Source organism: Balaenoptera borealis (genome assembly GCF_965194805.1).
Source record: "Balaenoptera borealis genome assembly, chromosome: 20".
NCBI lineage: Eukaryota > Metazoa > Chordata > Mammalia > Artiodactyla > Balaenopteridae > Balaenoptera > Balaenoptera borealis.
The window spans coordinates 46,858,581-46,871,173 of NC_138879.1; the positions used below are offsets into that span (position 1 = coordinate 46,858,581).

At 34.7% G+C, this 12,593-nt stretch overlaps 1 protein-coding gene across 3 annotated transcripts in view; it reads left to right on the forward strand.

The window, feature by feature from the left end:
- GOSR1 (golgi SNAP receptor complex member 1) overlaps positions 1-12,593 on the forward strand; it is a 55,166-nt gene that overhangs the window by 4,451 nt on the left and 38,122 nt on the right. For all 3 annotated transcript variants that reach the window (XM_082370821.1, XM_082370819.1, XM_082370820.1), the window contains exons 3-6: positions 3,829-3,916; positions 4,283-4,390; positions 8,082-8,173; positions 11,467-11,541. In XM_082370821.1, coding sequence (XP_082226947.1) covers positions 3,829-3,916; positions 4,283-4,390; positions 8,082-8,173; positions 11,467-11,541 — 363 coding nt within the window. The remainder of the gene's footprint in view (positions 1-3,828; positions 3,917-4,282; positions 4,391-8,081; positions 8,174-11,466; positions 11,542-12,593) is intronic.

The window sequence follows — 12,593 nt, forward strand, 5'->3', positions numbered from 1 at the left end:
TATTCCCTGAGACACAACAATATTGAAATTAGACCAATTAATAACTACAGTGACCTCTAAGTGTTCAAGTGAAAGGAAGAGTTGCACGTCTCTCACTTTAAATCAAAAGCTGGAAATGATTAAGCTTGGTAAGAAAGGCATATTGAAAGTCGAGATAAGTTGAAAGCTAGGCCTGTTGTGCTAAGCAACCGAGTTCTGAATGCAAAGGAAAAGTTCTTGAAAGAAATTAAAAAGTGCTACTCCAGTGAACACACGAATGATAAGAGAGTGAAAAGCCTTATTGCGGATATGGAGAAAGTTTGAGTGGTCTGAATAAAAGGTCAAACCAGCCACAACATTCCCTTAAGCCAGGGCCTAATCCAGAGCAAGGCCCTAACTCTTCAATTCTGTGAAGGCTGAGAGAGGTGAGGAAGGTGCAGAAGAAAAGTTTGAAACTAGTTGAGGTTGATCCAAGAGATTCACGGAAGGAGGCCACCTCCATAACATAAAAGAGCAAGGTGAAGCAGCAAGTGCTGATATAGAAGCTGTAGCAAGTAATCCAGGAGATCCAGCTAAGGTAATTAATGAAGGTGGCTACACCAAATAGCACATTTTCAGTGTAGACAGAACAGCCTTCTGTTGGAGGAAGATGCCATGTAGGACTTTCATAGTTAGAAGTTGATGCCTCAAAGCTTCAAAGGACAGGCTGACTCTCTTGTTAGGGGCTAATGCAGCTGGTGACTTTAAGTTGAAGCCAGTGCTCATTTACCATTCCAAAAATCCTAGGGCCCTTAAGAATTATGCTAAATCTACTCTGCCTGTGCTCTATAAATGGAAAAACAAAGCCTGGATGTCAGCACATCTGTTTACAACATGGTTTACTGAATATTTTCAGCCCATTGATGAGACCTACTCTCAGGAAAAAAGATTCCTTTCAAAGTATGACTGCACATTGACATTGCACCCAAGAGCTCTGATGGAGATGCACAATGAGATTAATGTTATTTTCATGCCTGCTAACACAATGCCCATTCTGTAGCCCATGGATCAAGGAGTAATTTCAACTTTCAAGTCTTATTATTTAAGAAATACATTTCTATGGCTTCCGTAGATAGCGATTCTTCTGATGGATCTGGGCAAAATCAGTTGAAAACCTTCTGGAAAGGATTCACCATTCTAGATGCCATTAAGAACATTCATGATTCATGGGACGAGGTCAAAATAACAACATTAACAGGAATTTGGAAGAAGTTGATTCCAAACCTCATGGGTGACTTTGAGAGGTTCAAGACTTAAGTGGAGGAAATAACTACAAATGTGGTGGAAATAGCAAGAGAACTAGAATTAGAAGTGAAGCCTGAAGATGTGACTGAATTGCTGCAGTCTCATGATAAAACTTGCACAGATGAGGAGTTGTTTCCTGTAGATATATAAATTTCTTAAAAGTGAATGGTTTCTTGAGATGGAATCTACTTCCAGTGAAGATGCTATGAAGATTGTTGAAATGACAACAAAGAATTTAGAATATTACATTAACTTAGTTGATAAAGCAGCAGCAGGGTTTGAGAGGATTGACTCCAATTTTGAAAGAAGTTCTACTGTGGGTAAAATGCTATCAAACAGCATTGCCTGCCGCAGAGAAATCGTTCACGAAAGGAAGAGTCCATCAATTCAGCAACTTCAGTGTTATCTTGTTTTTTAAAATTGCCCCAGCTGCCCCAGCCTTTAGGACCCTGATCAGTCAGCAGCCATCAACATCAGGGCAGGACCCTCCACCAGCAAAAAGATTACTCACTGAAGGCTCAGATGATGGTTAGCATTTTTTAGCTATAAAGTATTTTTAAATTAAGATATGTACATTGGTTTTTTAGAATAATACTATTGCAGACCTAATAGATTACAGTAAATTGTAAACATAACTTTTATATGCACTGGGAAACCAAAAAATTAGTGTGACTCACTTTATCGAGATACTTGCTTTATTGTGGTGGTCTGGAACTAAACCCACAATATCTCTAAGGTATGCCTGTACTTTTATGACTCCTTTAAAGGGGAAACTATTCAAAAACATTCCCTCAGAAATTCTACAACAAATTGGAAATGAGTTTGTGGAATTACTTCAGCCTCACTGTCCCTTTTAATGAGAAACCTAGAGCCATGAGGACCAAGATCCAATGTGCATTCTAAAGTGTTTTGTTTGTTGCCCAGGTTGAAAGCACATCATAATGAATAAACTCAGTGATGACCAGAAGTTTCTTTCAGGAGTAATTTTTTTACTTTTTGTATTTTGAGAACTTTATGGTCTATGAATCACCATGTACATATAAAATGAATTAAATTTAACTGAATCTTAGTATTGTGGAGAGTATGTTTTTGACCTTTTCCCTGGACTCATACCTCCCTGAGAATGGTGAATGTAGAGATTGCCTCCTCGTTCATTCAACAAGTATCTAAAGAGCATCTACCGTGTGCCAAGCACTATTCTCAGTGATAGGCATATATCTGTGAGCAAGACATAGGCAGTTTTCCTCCTGATGGAGCTTATGTTATTGGCCCATTGTTCTTTTTCGTATTTCTCGTAGGGGAGGATCTGTATTAGTAGTATATAGAGCATTTCACATGGGCATGTTCTAAGAGATAAGCGCAGAACCTTGGGTTGGCTCTGACACATGATCAAGAATGAGTTATTTTAAGGCAAATAAATTAAAAATTTTAAAGAAATAAAAATTTGGACCTAGTTAAACATCCTAAAATAAAAATCCTCCTTATTGGCTATTTCACTGCTTGTTACTATTGCTGTAGATGTGTATGTGGAAAAGGGAAAGAGCCAAGGTAAATTTACCATTAAACTGGTTATTTAATCTTTTCATTTACTGCACCCAAGCAACTCTCACAGGGCAAGAAAAAGTGTTCAGTAAGGTTGGAGAGCATAGTCATTTCCTGGTATTTATCTGTGTTCGGTATTACTAAGATCAGTATTGAGCTGCAGCTGCTCATATATAGTATATACCACTTGGGACCTAATGAAGGTTAATGGTTTTTCAGAAGAGACAAATGAAACTTTCAAGACATGTGGTTTTAGAATTTGAATTTGTCAAACATAGTTTCACTTGTAAAAAGTTAGGATTGACTATTCAGATTTCAGAAGACAGTTAAATACATTTTTGCAAAGCAAAACAGAAACAATTACGTAATATAAGTGGAAATGTAAAGGATTGGTATTAAAACTTCCCTGCTGGACGTGGCTATCTGTATTAGACTTAAAGCCAGTTCCTGATTATTTGATAACTATTTATCCAATCTGTGGATTGTTTAAATCTCAATTTTATTTCTTCTTGGAAAGAGTCATAGAAGGAAGAGAGAACTTAAATTAAGGTCTCAGGAACCATAATTGAGGTAAAAATTTTAAAGGTTATTCCTCACAGAGCTAACATAATCTGCAATACATTTTATGGCTCCTCTTAGATGCTGTACTACATAGGTCTGCAGTTTTATTTCACATAATTTGTTCCTTTAGATTCAGCATTTAATTGGACACTGCCATAGCTTAAGTTACTTTCATTTGGGAAACAGTAAACAAGAATTTAGAATTTCTTTGCATTATTAAGATTGGATGTATTAAAGCTTGGGACAGTCTTACATTCAATTATATTTTATACTGAATTTAATATTTAGGATATGTGATCTTTATAGAAAAACTTCTATAAAAATTATAACTTCTTATGAAACAAAAAGAATGTCTCAGGGGTTCCACTTGGCTTCTTTAAGAATAATTACCTTATTATTTTCAGTATATTTTAAAGGATTAGGTTTAAGTAATAGATACTCTTTATTTGAACTTCTCTTTAGCTCTGACACAACACCCCTTTTAAATGGATCAAGCCAAGACAGAATGTTTGAAACTATGGCGATTGAGATTGAACAGCTTTTGGCAAGGGTAAGTACCTTCTGTTAAATGGCTGTTTTGCTAATAACCGTGTACCTGTTAGATATGGTACTAGATTATATTAATGCAGACATATTTATTGAAATCACCCTTTCATTCAAGATGTGTGCCTCCCCAGGCCACTTGAATTTTGATGACAGCCATTCCCAGGTCCTATGGATGTTATTTTAGCCTTTATGGATTATTTTGGGGAAATACTGAATCCTTGCCTGCTGTCTTCTTGTTTTTGTTTTTTGCTGTTAGCCAGAAAGGAATATAGGCATATAATTTACTTTTATCTCTTTACAGTGCTTTCTAAAATATTTTTATTGGTTTTCTTTTTCTTTCTTTCTTTTTTTTTTTTTTTTTCTGTTTTAGCTTACAGGAGTAAATGATAAAATGGCAGAATATACCAACAGTGCCGGTGTCCCCTCCTTGAATGCGGCATTGATGCATACATTGCAGCGACATAGAGACATATTGCAGGTAGTACATTGGGCTTGAGATTTTTATGTTATTACAGGAAGTTTTAGGGGTTTTTTTACTCTATGAATAGAATGTGTTCACGTGTATGTAGGGGAACAAAGGGAAAAATCTTCGAAGAGGATAAATGCCGTGCTATAGAAGTTTGTCCTGTTTTACTTTTCTTTTTCCTTGATATCATAAAATTCTGAAAATGGTTAGCAGCTCTTGCTTTTGCCTGGTAAAATTGAATAATATTCATCAGTAGGTAAGTATACTTCTACTGTGGGAGATCTTGCTAGCTAGCTGAAACAGTGAAATAGCCAGTGGTCATGCATAAGCAGTCATATGGTGGTTTAGAGTATACTTTCGTCAGGCTTTGAAGATAACATGGAAGAGAAGTAATTTGCTATATTTAGTGTATTGTTTGAGAAAAATATTAAAAGTATACCAATAAAATGAAAAAACTTTTAAAGATTTACATGGGAGGTGTTAAAAATATAGTGGTACAAATAGGAAGGCAAATTTTTTTTTTTTTTTTTTTTTGGCTGCGTTGGGTTTTCGTTGCTGCACGCGGGCTTTCTCTAGTTGCGGCGAACAGGGGCTACTCTTCGTTGCAGTGTGCAGGCTTCTCATTGCAGTGGCTTCTCTTGTTGCGGAGCATGGGCTCTAGGCACACGGGCTTCAGTAGTTGTGGCACGTAGGCTCAGTAGTTGTGGCTCACGGGCTCTAGAGTGCAGCCTCAGTAGCTGTGGCACACGGGCTTAGTTGCTCCGCGGCATGTGGGATTTTCCTGGACCAGGGCTCGAACCTGTGTCCCCTGCATTGGCAGGTGGATTCTTAACCACTGCACCACCAGGGAAGTCCCCAAATTTTTTAATATTGAAAAAATTCAACCATTTCTAATTTTTAAAACTTGTTAAAAATAGGACTAGAAGGATACTTTATTTACCTAATGCAAAAATGTGTACATCAGATTAAAATCTGTCATAATGCTTAATAATAAAGCACTAAAAGCTTTCCCACTGAAAAAAAAAACAAGGAGGGACTTCCCTGGTGGCTCAGTGGTTAAGGATCCTTGTGCCAGTGCAGGGGACATGGGTTCAATCCCTGGTCCAGGAAGATCCTGCATGCTGTGGAGCAGCTAAGCCCGTGAGCCGCAACTACTGAGCCTGCATGCCACAACTACTGAAGCCCGTGCACCTAGAGCCCGTGCTCTGCAACAAGAGAAGCCACCTCAATGAGAAGCCTGCACACTGCAACAAAGAGTAGCCCCCGCTCGCGGCAACTGGAGGAAGCCCATGCACAGCAACGAAGACCCAACACAACCAAAAGTAGATAAATAAATTTATTTTTTAAAAAAAAAGCAAGACAAGGATACCCACAGTCCCCACAGATGTTTAACATTGTTTAGAAGTTCTTGGTTGTTCAATTACACAGTAAAAAGAACAAGATATAAATACTGAAAAGGGAGATAAAATCTGTATTCTGTGGCAATGATAAGATTATATAGCTAATACAAACGAAGAAAAATAAAAAAAAAATTGGAAACATTCAGTAAGTTGATGACTTATAAACTTAATATATAAAAGCAAGTAGTTTTCCTACACACAAACAATAATCTGTTAGAAAGTACAATGGAAGAAACTATAAAAAATTTTATGTATAATTTAATAAGAATGTATAGGATTTATATGTATAAAACTCTACTGAGGAACATAAAAGAAGATTTACTCTGCTTTTGGATGGGAAGATTTCTCTCTAAATCAGCCTATATATTGAATGTTATCCCAGTGGAAATAACAGGGGTTTTTGTTTGTTTCATTTTTTTAAAAACAGCAAAATGACACCAAAGTTTATTTGGAATTATAGTCATATAAGAATAACCAAGAAAAAAACCCATGTGAAAATGAAGATAAGTAGTAAAGGATGCCTAATTCTGCCACCTGTTAAAACCTGTTAAGAAGCTAGAATAATTAAAACAGTTTGATTCTGGATAAAAAGTAGACCAATAGAGTAGAGTTCATATATAGACTCAAATATGCATGAAAATTTACTTTCTGATAAAGGTGCTATTTTGAATCAATGGAGAAAAGAGGGATTATAAAATAAATAGAGCTGTAACAATTCGCTAATTATTTGAGGGGAAAAAACCCTCAATTTCTATCTCATTCCTCCTATCCAGAGTAAATTCCAAATGGATCAAAGATTTATATGTAGAAAAAGAAACAATAAAATTTCAGAATAAAGCGTGGGTGAAATTGTACATTTTGGGGTAGTAAAGGACTTTCCTAAGCAAGACCTGATACCAGAAACTATAATAAATGACTAATTTGCTTAATATACAGAGATAATAGAAATGAGAAAAAAGCAACCCAGTAGAAAAATGGGCAAAGGATATGAACTTGTTTACAGAAAATGAGTGGCCAAAATCATAAAAAGATGGTCAGCCACATTCCCAAATGAAAATATAGAAATCAAAATGAGATATGGAAAAAAAAAATGAGATATGATTTTTCACCTGTCAGGTTAGCAAATATTGAAGCATTTGTAACCCATTGTTGGCAAGGGTGTAGAAAAATGGGCACTCATCCATTTGCTGGGCATGTAAGTTGGTGTAGTCTTTCTAGAAGGCATTTTAACACTATCAAAATTTTCATGTAAGATTCTTTGACCCAGTTATTCTGCTAGGCATTTACCCTTTAAATACATTTAGTTCAATAAAATATATACACAAGAATGTTTATTGAAGCATTTTTTTAACAGCAAAAAAAAAAGGCAACTAAAATGTTTATCAGTAGAGAATTTATTAAAGTACTATAGTCAATTTAAAAATTAAATATTAAATATTAAAAAGAATGTAGATTTCAGTTTGCTGATATGGAAGGATTACTTGATACTTTATGAACTACAAATAACAAGGTTGCAGCAGAATATAGTATGATTTCTTTAGCATAAATGAAAGAAATAATAAACTTGTATATACAAAAACATATTTCCTGAAAGAAACTGAAAGAAAGTAATCATAATATTAAGAACTGTGGAGCAAGATGGTTTTTACTTCTGTTCTTTTTGGTGCTCTTTCAGTTCATGGTACCCCATGTTCATGTATTATTTTTGTTTTTAAAGGGCTCTCTGGGAGGTGGCATTATGTTTTTTATCTTTTTTATATACTGATCCGAATTTTTAAAAGTAATGAATACTCCTTAAGAACTTAAAAATATGGTAGAAAAAGAAAGGAAAATATTTTAAAATTATTTTATTCTTTACAACTCTCTTACTTCTGTTCTTCCTTTGATTAGTTTAGGAATTAAATTTCTGCAGGAGTTCCAAAAAGGTGAAATTTGAAAATAAGCCCCATTGGGTGCACTGATGGTAGAAGGAGCCTCTTAAGTTTTATCTTAGGCTATTTGAAGTCATGTTATCTGAAAATTATTTTTTCCTTGCAATTGTGCCCCATAAGACAAGGTACTAGGGGATACAAAGGATAGTGATTTAGTGGCACTATTACCCTAGCTCCAAATTGTTTTCATTTGAAAGAAGTTGGTCAGTCTTCAGGAAAGTGATTATAATGTTATTTTTACCTCTTGGCAATTTGATTTCTTAAATAGCAGTTTTCTGGGCAGAAATTTGTAATATAACAATATATAGCTGGCTCAATAAGATGAAAATTTATAATTAGCTAGTGTTGATTCTAGATGTTGATTGATTGCAGGATTATACACATGAATTCCATAAAACCAAAGCAAACTTTGTGGCAATACGGGAAAGGGAGAATCTCATGGGATCAGTACGAAAGGATATTGAGTAAGTTACCTTTTATATTTTTTTGTAGGATGTTTATTCAGAATCAGATTTAGAGTATATCCATGATTAGCACCAAATTGAGTAGCAGAAACCATGGTTTAGATTTCAAGGTTTCTGATTCCCATTTCACTGTTCTTTAAACATTGCTGCTCCAGTATAGTCCTAATCTACTTTGCTGGTCTTATCTCTGGTTTCCCCTAGTTTTATCATTGGCTCCTGCCAACCTTGACTTTCCTGTCTTAATTCAAAGTCCAGTTTAGATGATGTCTTTGTGAGTTTTTCTCTGATCTCCTACCACCCACCTTAAGCATTATAACGTTACCAATAACTGAAGCTGTCTGTGTTTCCCTTCCTGATTACCGTCTATCCCCCTACCCTCTCCCTTGCCCCAACAATTACACATCAGTACTTAGGTAGCTATCAAAGTAGCCTTTACTTCCCTGGAATCTGAAATCTGTTTTTTCCGGATTTTATACAGATTCATAACTTTAGTCAAATTATTTAAAGACTCCCAACATTTTTATGCTGCTCTTAACCCATAATTTAAAAAATGTATTCTTTTCTTCCATTCCTTTACCTCACCTTTAATAATATATTCTAGCATTTTATACACATTTTCAAAATGTTTTTCGCAGCTGTACATGACTGACAGGGTTAAATCCATTGGGCATCTAATTAAAGCTGCAGACTTTCCACTTTGGGACCATCTGTTGATGCCTATCATTGTCTCACTTGTGATAAGCTTATGGTACAAGGTTTCATAAGTATGATACTTATGTTTCATGAACTGTGATATGTACTACCATATCATGAACTGATATATATCATGTGTACTCTGGTAAACATTTTCTTAGAGTTCCTTTATTTTGTTGTAACAGTAAGACAGTTTTGCAGGAGAGATCATTTAATATTCATCCCATGCAAAATTTTTGTCCAAAACTCTAAACCAGGATTATCCAGTCACCAGTTGTGTTTCTACCTCCAGAAATTATCTTGGAAAATTAATTTTTATTGTTTGTCTCTGTTTTATCTATGTTTCTTATATTTAGTCATAGGTACTTTGTACAACATATAGGAGTGAAAAAAATGAAACATTTTTGCCATATTAGGAATTTTGGAATATTTTAGTTATCTGGCACATATAAGTCTTGTGTCTAATTTCTGTATAGTCTATTTACATAGGTATTTTAAAGAATGCGCTGAGAATCAGTGTAGCGGACAGCCTTTAATGTGTAGGCTTTTAACTACCACGCAATTTGTGGGAATTGCTAGACTACGTTCCAATGTAATAACTTGTTTTCTAAAAGATGATCATAAAAGAAACATGTTCATCCATTTACTAAACTATTTCCTGATTACCAACCATGAGTAAGATAATATGTCAGTCACAGTAGAAGGCAGAAATGGAAAGATCAACATGGCCCTCTAGATGCTAGAGGGGAGTAAGGCACATACTCAAATTAATACAATACATGGCAGAACATGATTAGTGAAATGAGATATAGTAGTAATAACTGACATTTAAGAATTTTTTCTACAATTATACACTGCTATTTCATATATTCTCTCTTTTTTGGCTTCATATAATCTTTTGGTATAGATATAAATTATTAGTCCCATTTTATAAAACTAGGTATTAAGAGTTATCTAAGGTTAACTGGCTAGTCATCAGTCTTTCAAGTCCAATGTGTTCTTGGTTATATCATGCTGCTTTTCCTGGTGTTTTCTTCCCCACAGCACTTTGCACATCAGCCCTACTCTCAGCCAGTGGTTCACTTTTAGCAGCATGACCCTCTTTTGTCTTCCTGCAGTGTATGTGCAGTTACTTAAATTTTTTATTTTGTTCTTGATACTTTGTAAGTAAAAACTGAAACGTGTAAGTGTTGATAGTAATGATACAAAGCGTTTTCTAGTAAATTGTAATGAACTTAAGACCAGGATAGAAATCCTTAAGTATGCCACAACTGGCAGATCTTTAGCTTCCTTTTTGTGTTCCTTAGGCTTCAGTTGATGGACTGCATGTATCGTTGTGAAGGGAAACATTCCATTTCAATACCTTCCCCACCCCATGTGCTGTGTAGTAATCAATCCAAAGTATTATTCGCGGACTTACCCGGTGGTGCAGTGGTTAAGAATCTGCCTGCCGATTCAGGGGACACGGGTTCGAGCCCTGGTCCGGGAAGATCCCACATGCAGCGGAGCAGCCAAGCCCGAGAGCCACAACTACTGAGCCTGCGTGCCATAACTACTGAAGCCCATGCATCTAGAGCCCGAGCACCGCAACAAAGAGTAGCCCCCGCTCACTGCAGTTAGAGAAAGCCCGTGCGCAGCAACGAAGACCCAATGCGGCCAAAAATCAAAAAAACAAAAAACAAAAAAAACCCCAACAAAGTATTATTCCCACTTGGGGAAAATAAAGATATAGGAGATAATAGACAAAGAAAGGAAAAGTAATGGCTTTAAAGGCCTCTGCTTTCCTCATCTTTTACAGTATCCTCCCAAACCTTACTCTTCAAGATGGACAATGCAAAGTTTTCTGAAGACACTGTTCTTCCACACCTCATGATGCTGCACACGCTCTGCTTCCTTCCTGGAATAATCTTCCACTTTTTATAACTAAATTATCACTCGTTCTACAGGGTACCCTTTAAGGATTTTCTCTCTTTAAGAATGTTTCTGTATTTCTCACAGTCTCTCTAATCTACCTCCTGCCCTATAGAAATGACTACTCTCTTCTTTTGTATGTAACTATTATAATAGTTCCTATTACACTGAATTACAATTATATAATTTATGTACCTCTCTAAACTGTCTATGACCAACTTGTGGCTAGGTAGCATGTTTTACTATTGTAATGTCTGGTACCTCACAAATGTTGAATAAATATTTGCTGAGTTAATGAATAAACGAATGAATGTATATTCTCTTTTCATGTACTTTAGTGAGTTGGAATTTTTGGCAAATGATACAAAATAAACACTTTTAGAAGAGTTATTAATAAATGTATATAAAATCAAAAAAAGGAAAAAGTAAGATTTTTGTTTAAGAATGTTGGATTATTTTGGTGAAAAATAATAAACTTAGGCCTAAGTTAGAGAGCCATTCATATTTATCCATTTATGATAGATGCTATTTTTAGAAGGAAATGAAAAGGATTATACATTTTAATTGTTTATTCAAAACTATGGAGAGGCTCAATTTGTCCACTTTGGATATTACTTGAGTCAATCATTTAATCCTTTTTTATAACATGTACCAAAAATGTTCTTAAGTTTTCTTTATTTTTGTTCTAGGTCATATAAAAGTGGGTCTGGAGTAAACAACAGAAGAACTGAACTATTTTTGAAAGAACATGACCACCTTCGAAAGTAGGTATTATTGAAAAAATGCATACTATATAGTACCTACTTATTTATTTACATGTATAGCAAACATTTTATGGTGTTTATTATAGTAAGTGCTTTATCAATGCTAATTCATTTAATTCTTCTAATGATCCTATTGGGTAGAAATAGAATTGCACCTGTTCTGACCATAATTAGGAACGATATGATGCTATCAGATATACAAAATATGCATTCATTACTTATTTGTTACCCGTAATATGTCTTTTATTGCCTTAATGTTTGTTTTCTTTAGCAAGTCTATTGCTCTAATACTTTGTCCACTACTATACATTACTAGTAATAATAATAGTAATAATATTGATACTGACTTACGTTTGAATGGCCTGATACCACTTATATATGTCAAGAAGCTTTACAAAGGGTAATTGGCCATACATCAAATTGGAAGAAAATATCTTATCTTCCAAGAACTCAGAAGAAAATACCTAAAATCTTGGATGAACGAGAGAGATATATATATATATGTATATATACACACACACACACACATATATATATATATATATATATATATATATATATATATATATATATATATATATACACATATATATAAAAACAAGCCACCATACTCTATCCCTGCTTTATCTATTTTTCTTCTGAAATACACTGGTTTCTTTAATTATTTTCTTTGTATTTTGTTATAGAACTTAAGGATCAGAAAATTACTTCTCTCTCTGAGCTCAGCCTCTAAGCACTTGAGCAGCTAATATCCATGATAGTTAAATGATATGAATTATGTTGATATTTGCTGCTGAATGTCATAAATTAGTCATGTCCATATGAGCTTAAAGTACTGTTCAATTTGTTTTTCTTTAAAGATTACCACTTTAAATATGAGCTGTTGAAATCAGAACATGGAAAGATCAAGACCTTTTTAGTAGAAGTCTGAGTGCTTCTAGTGTCAGAAAGTTGTTATTTCTTAATATATTAAATATTATTGATTGGCACAAGGGGGCAGCCTTTCCTAGAGTATGTTTAGTTTATAGTTATTTATAGCTTTGGTAGTTCTT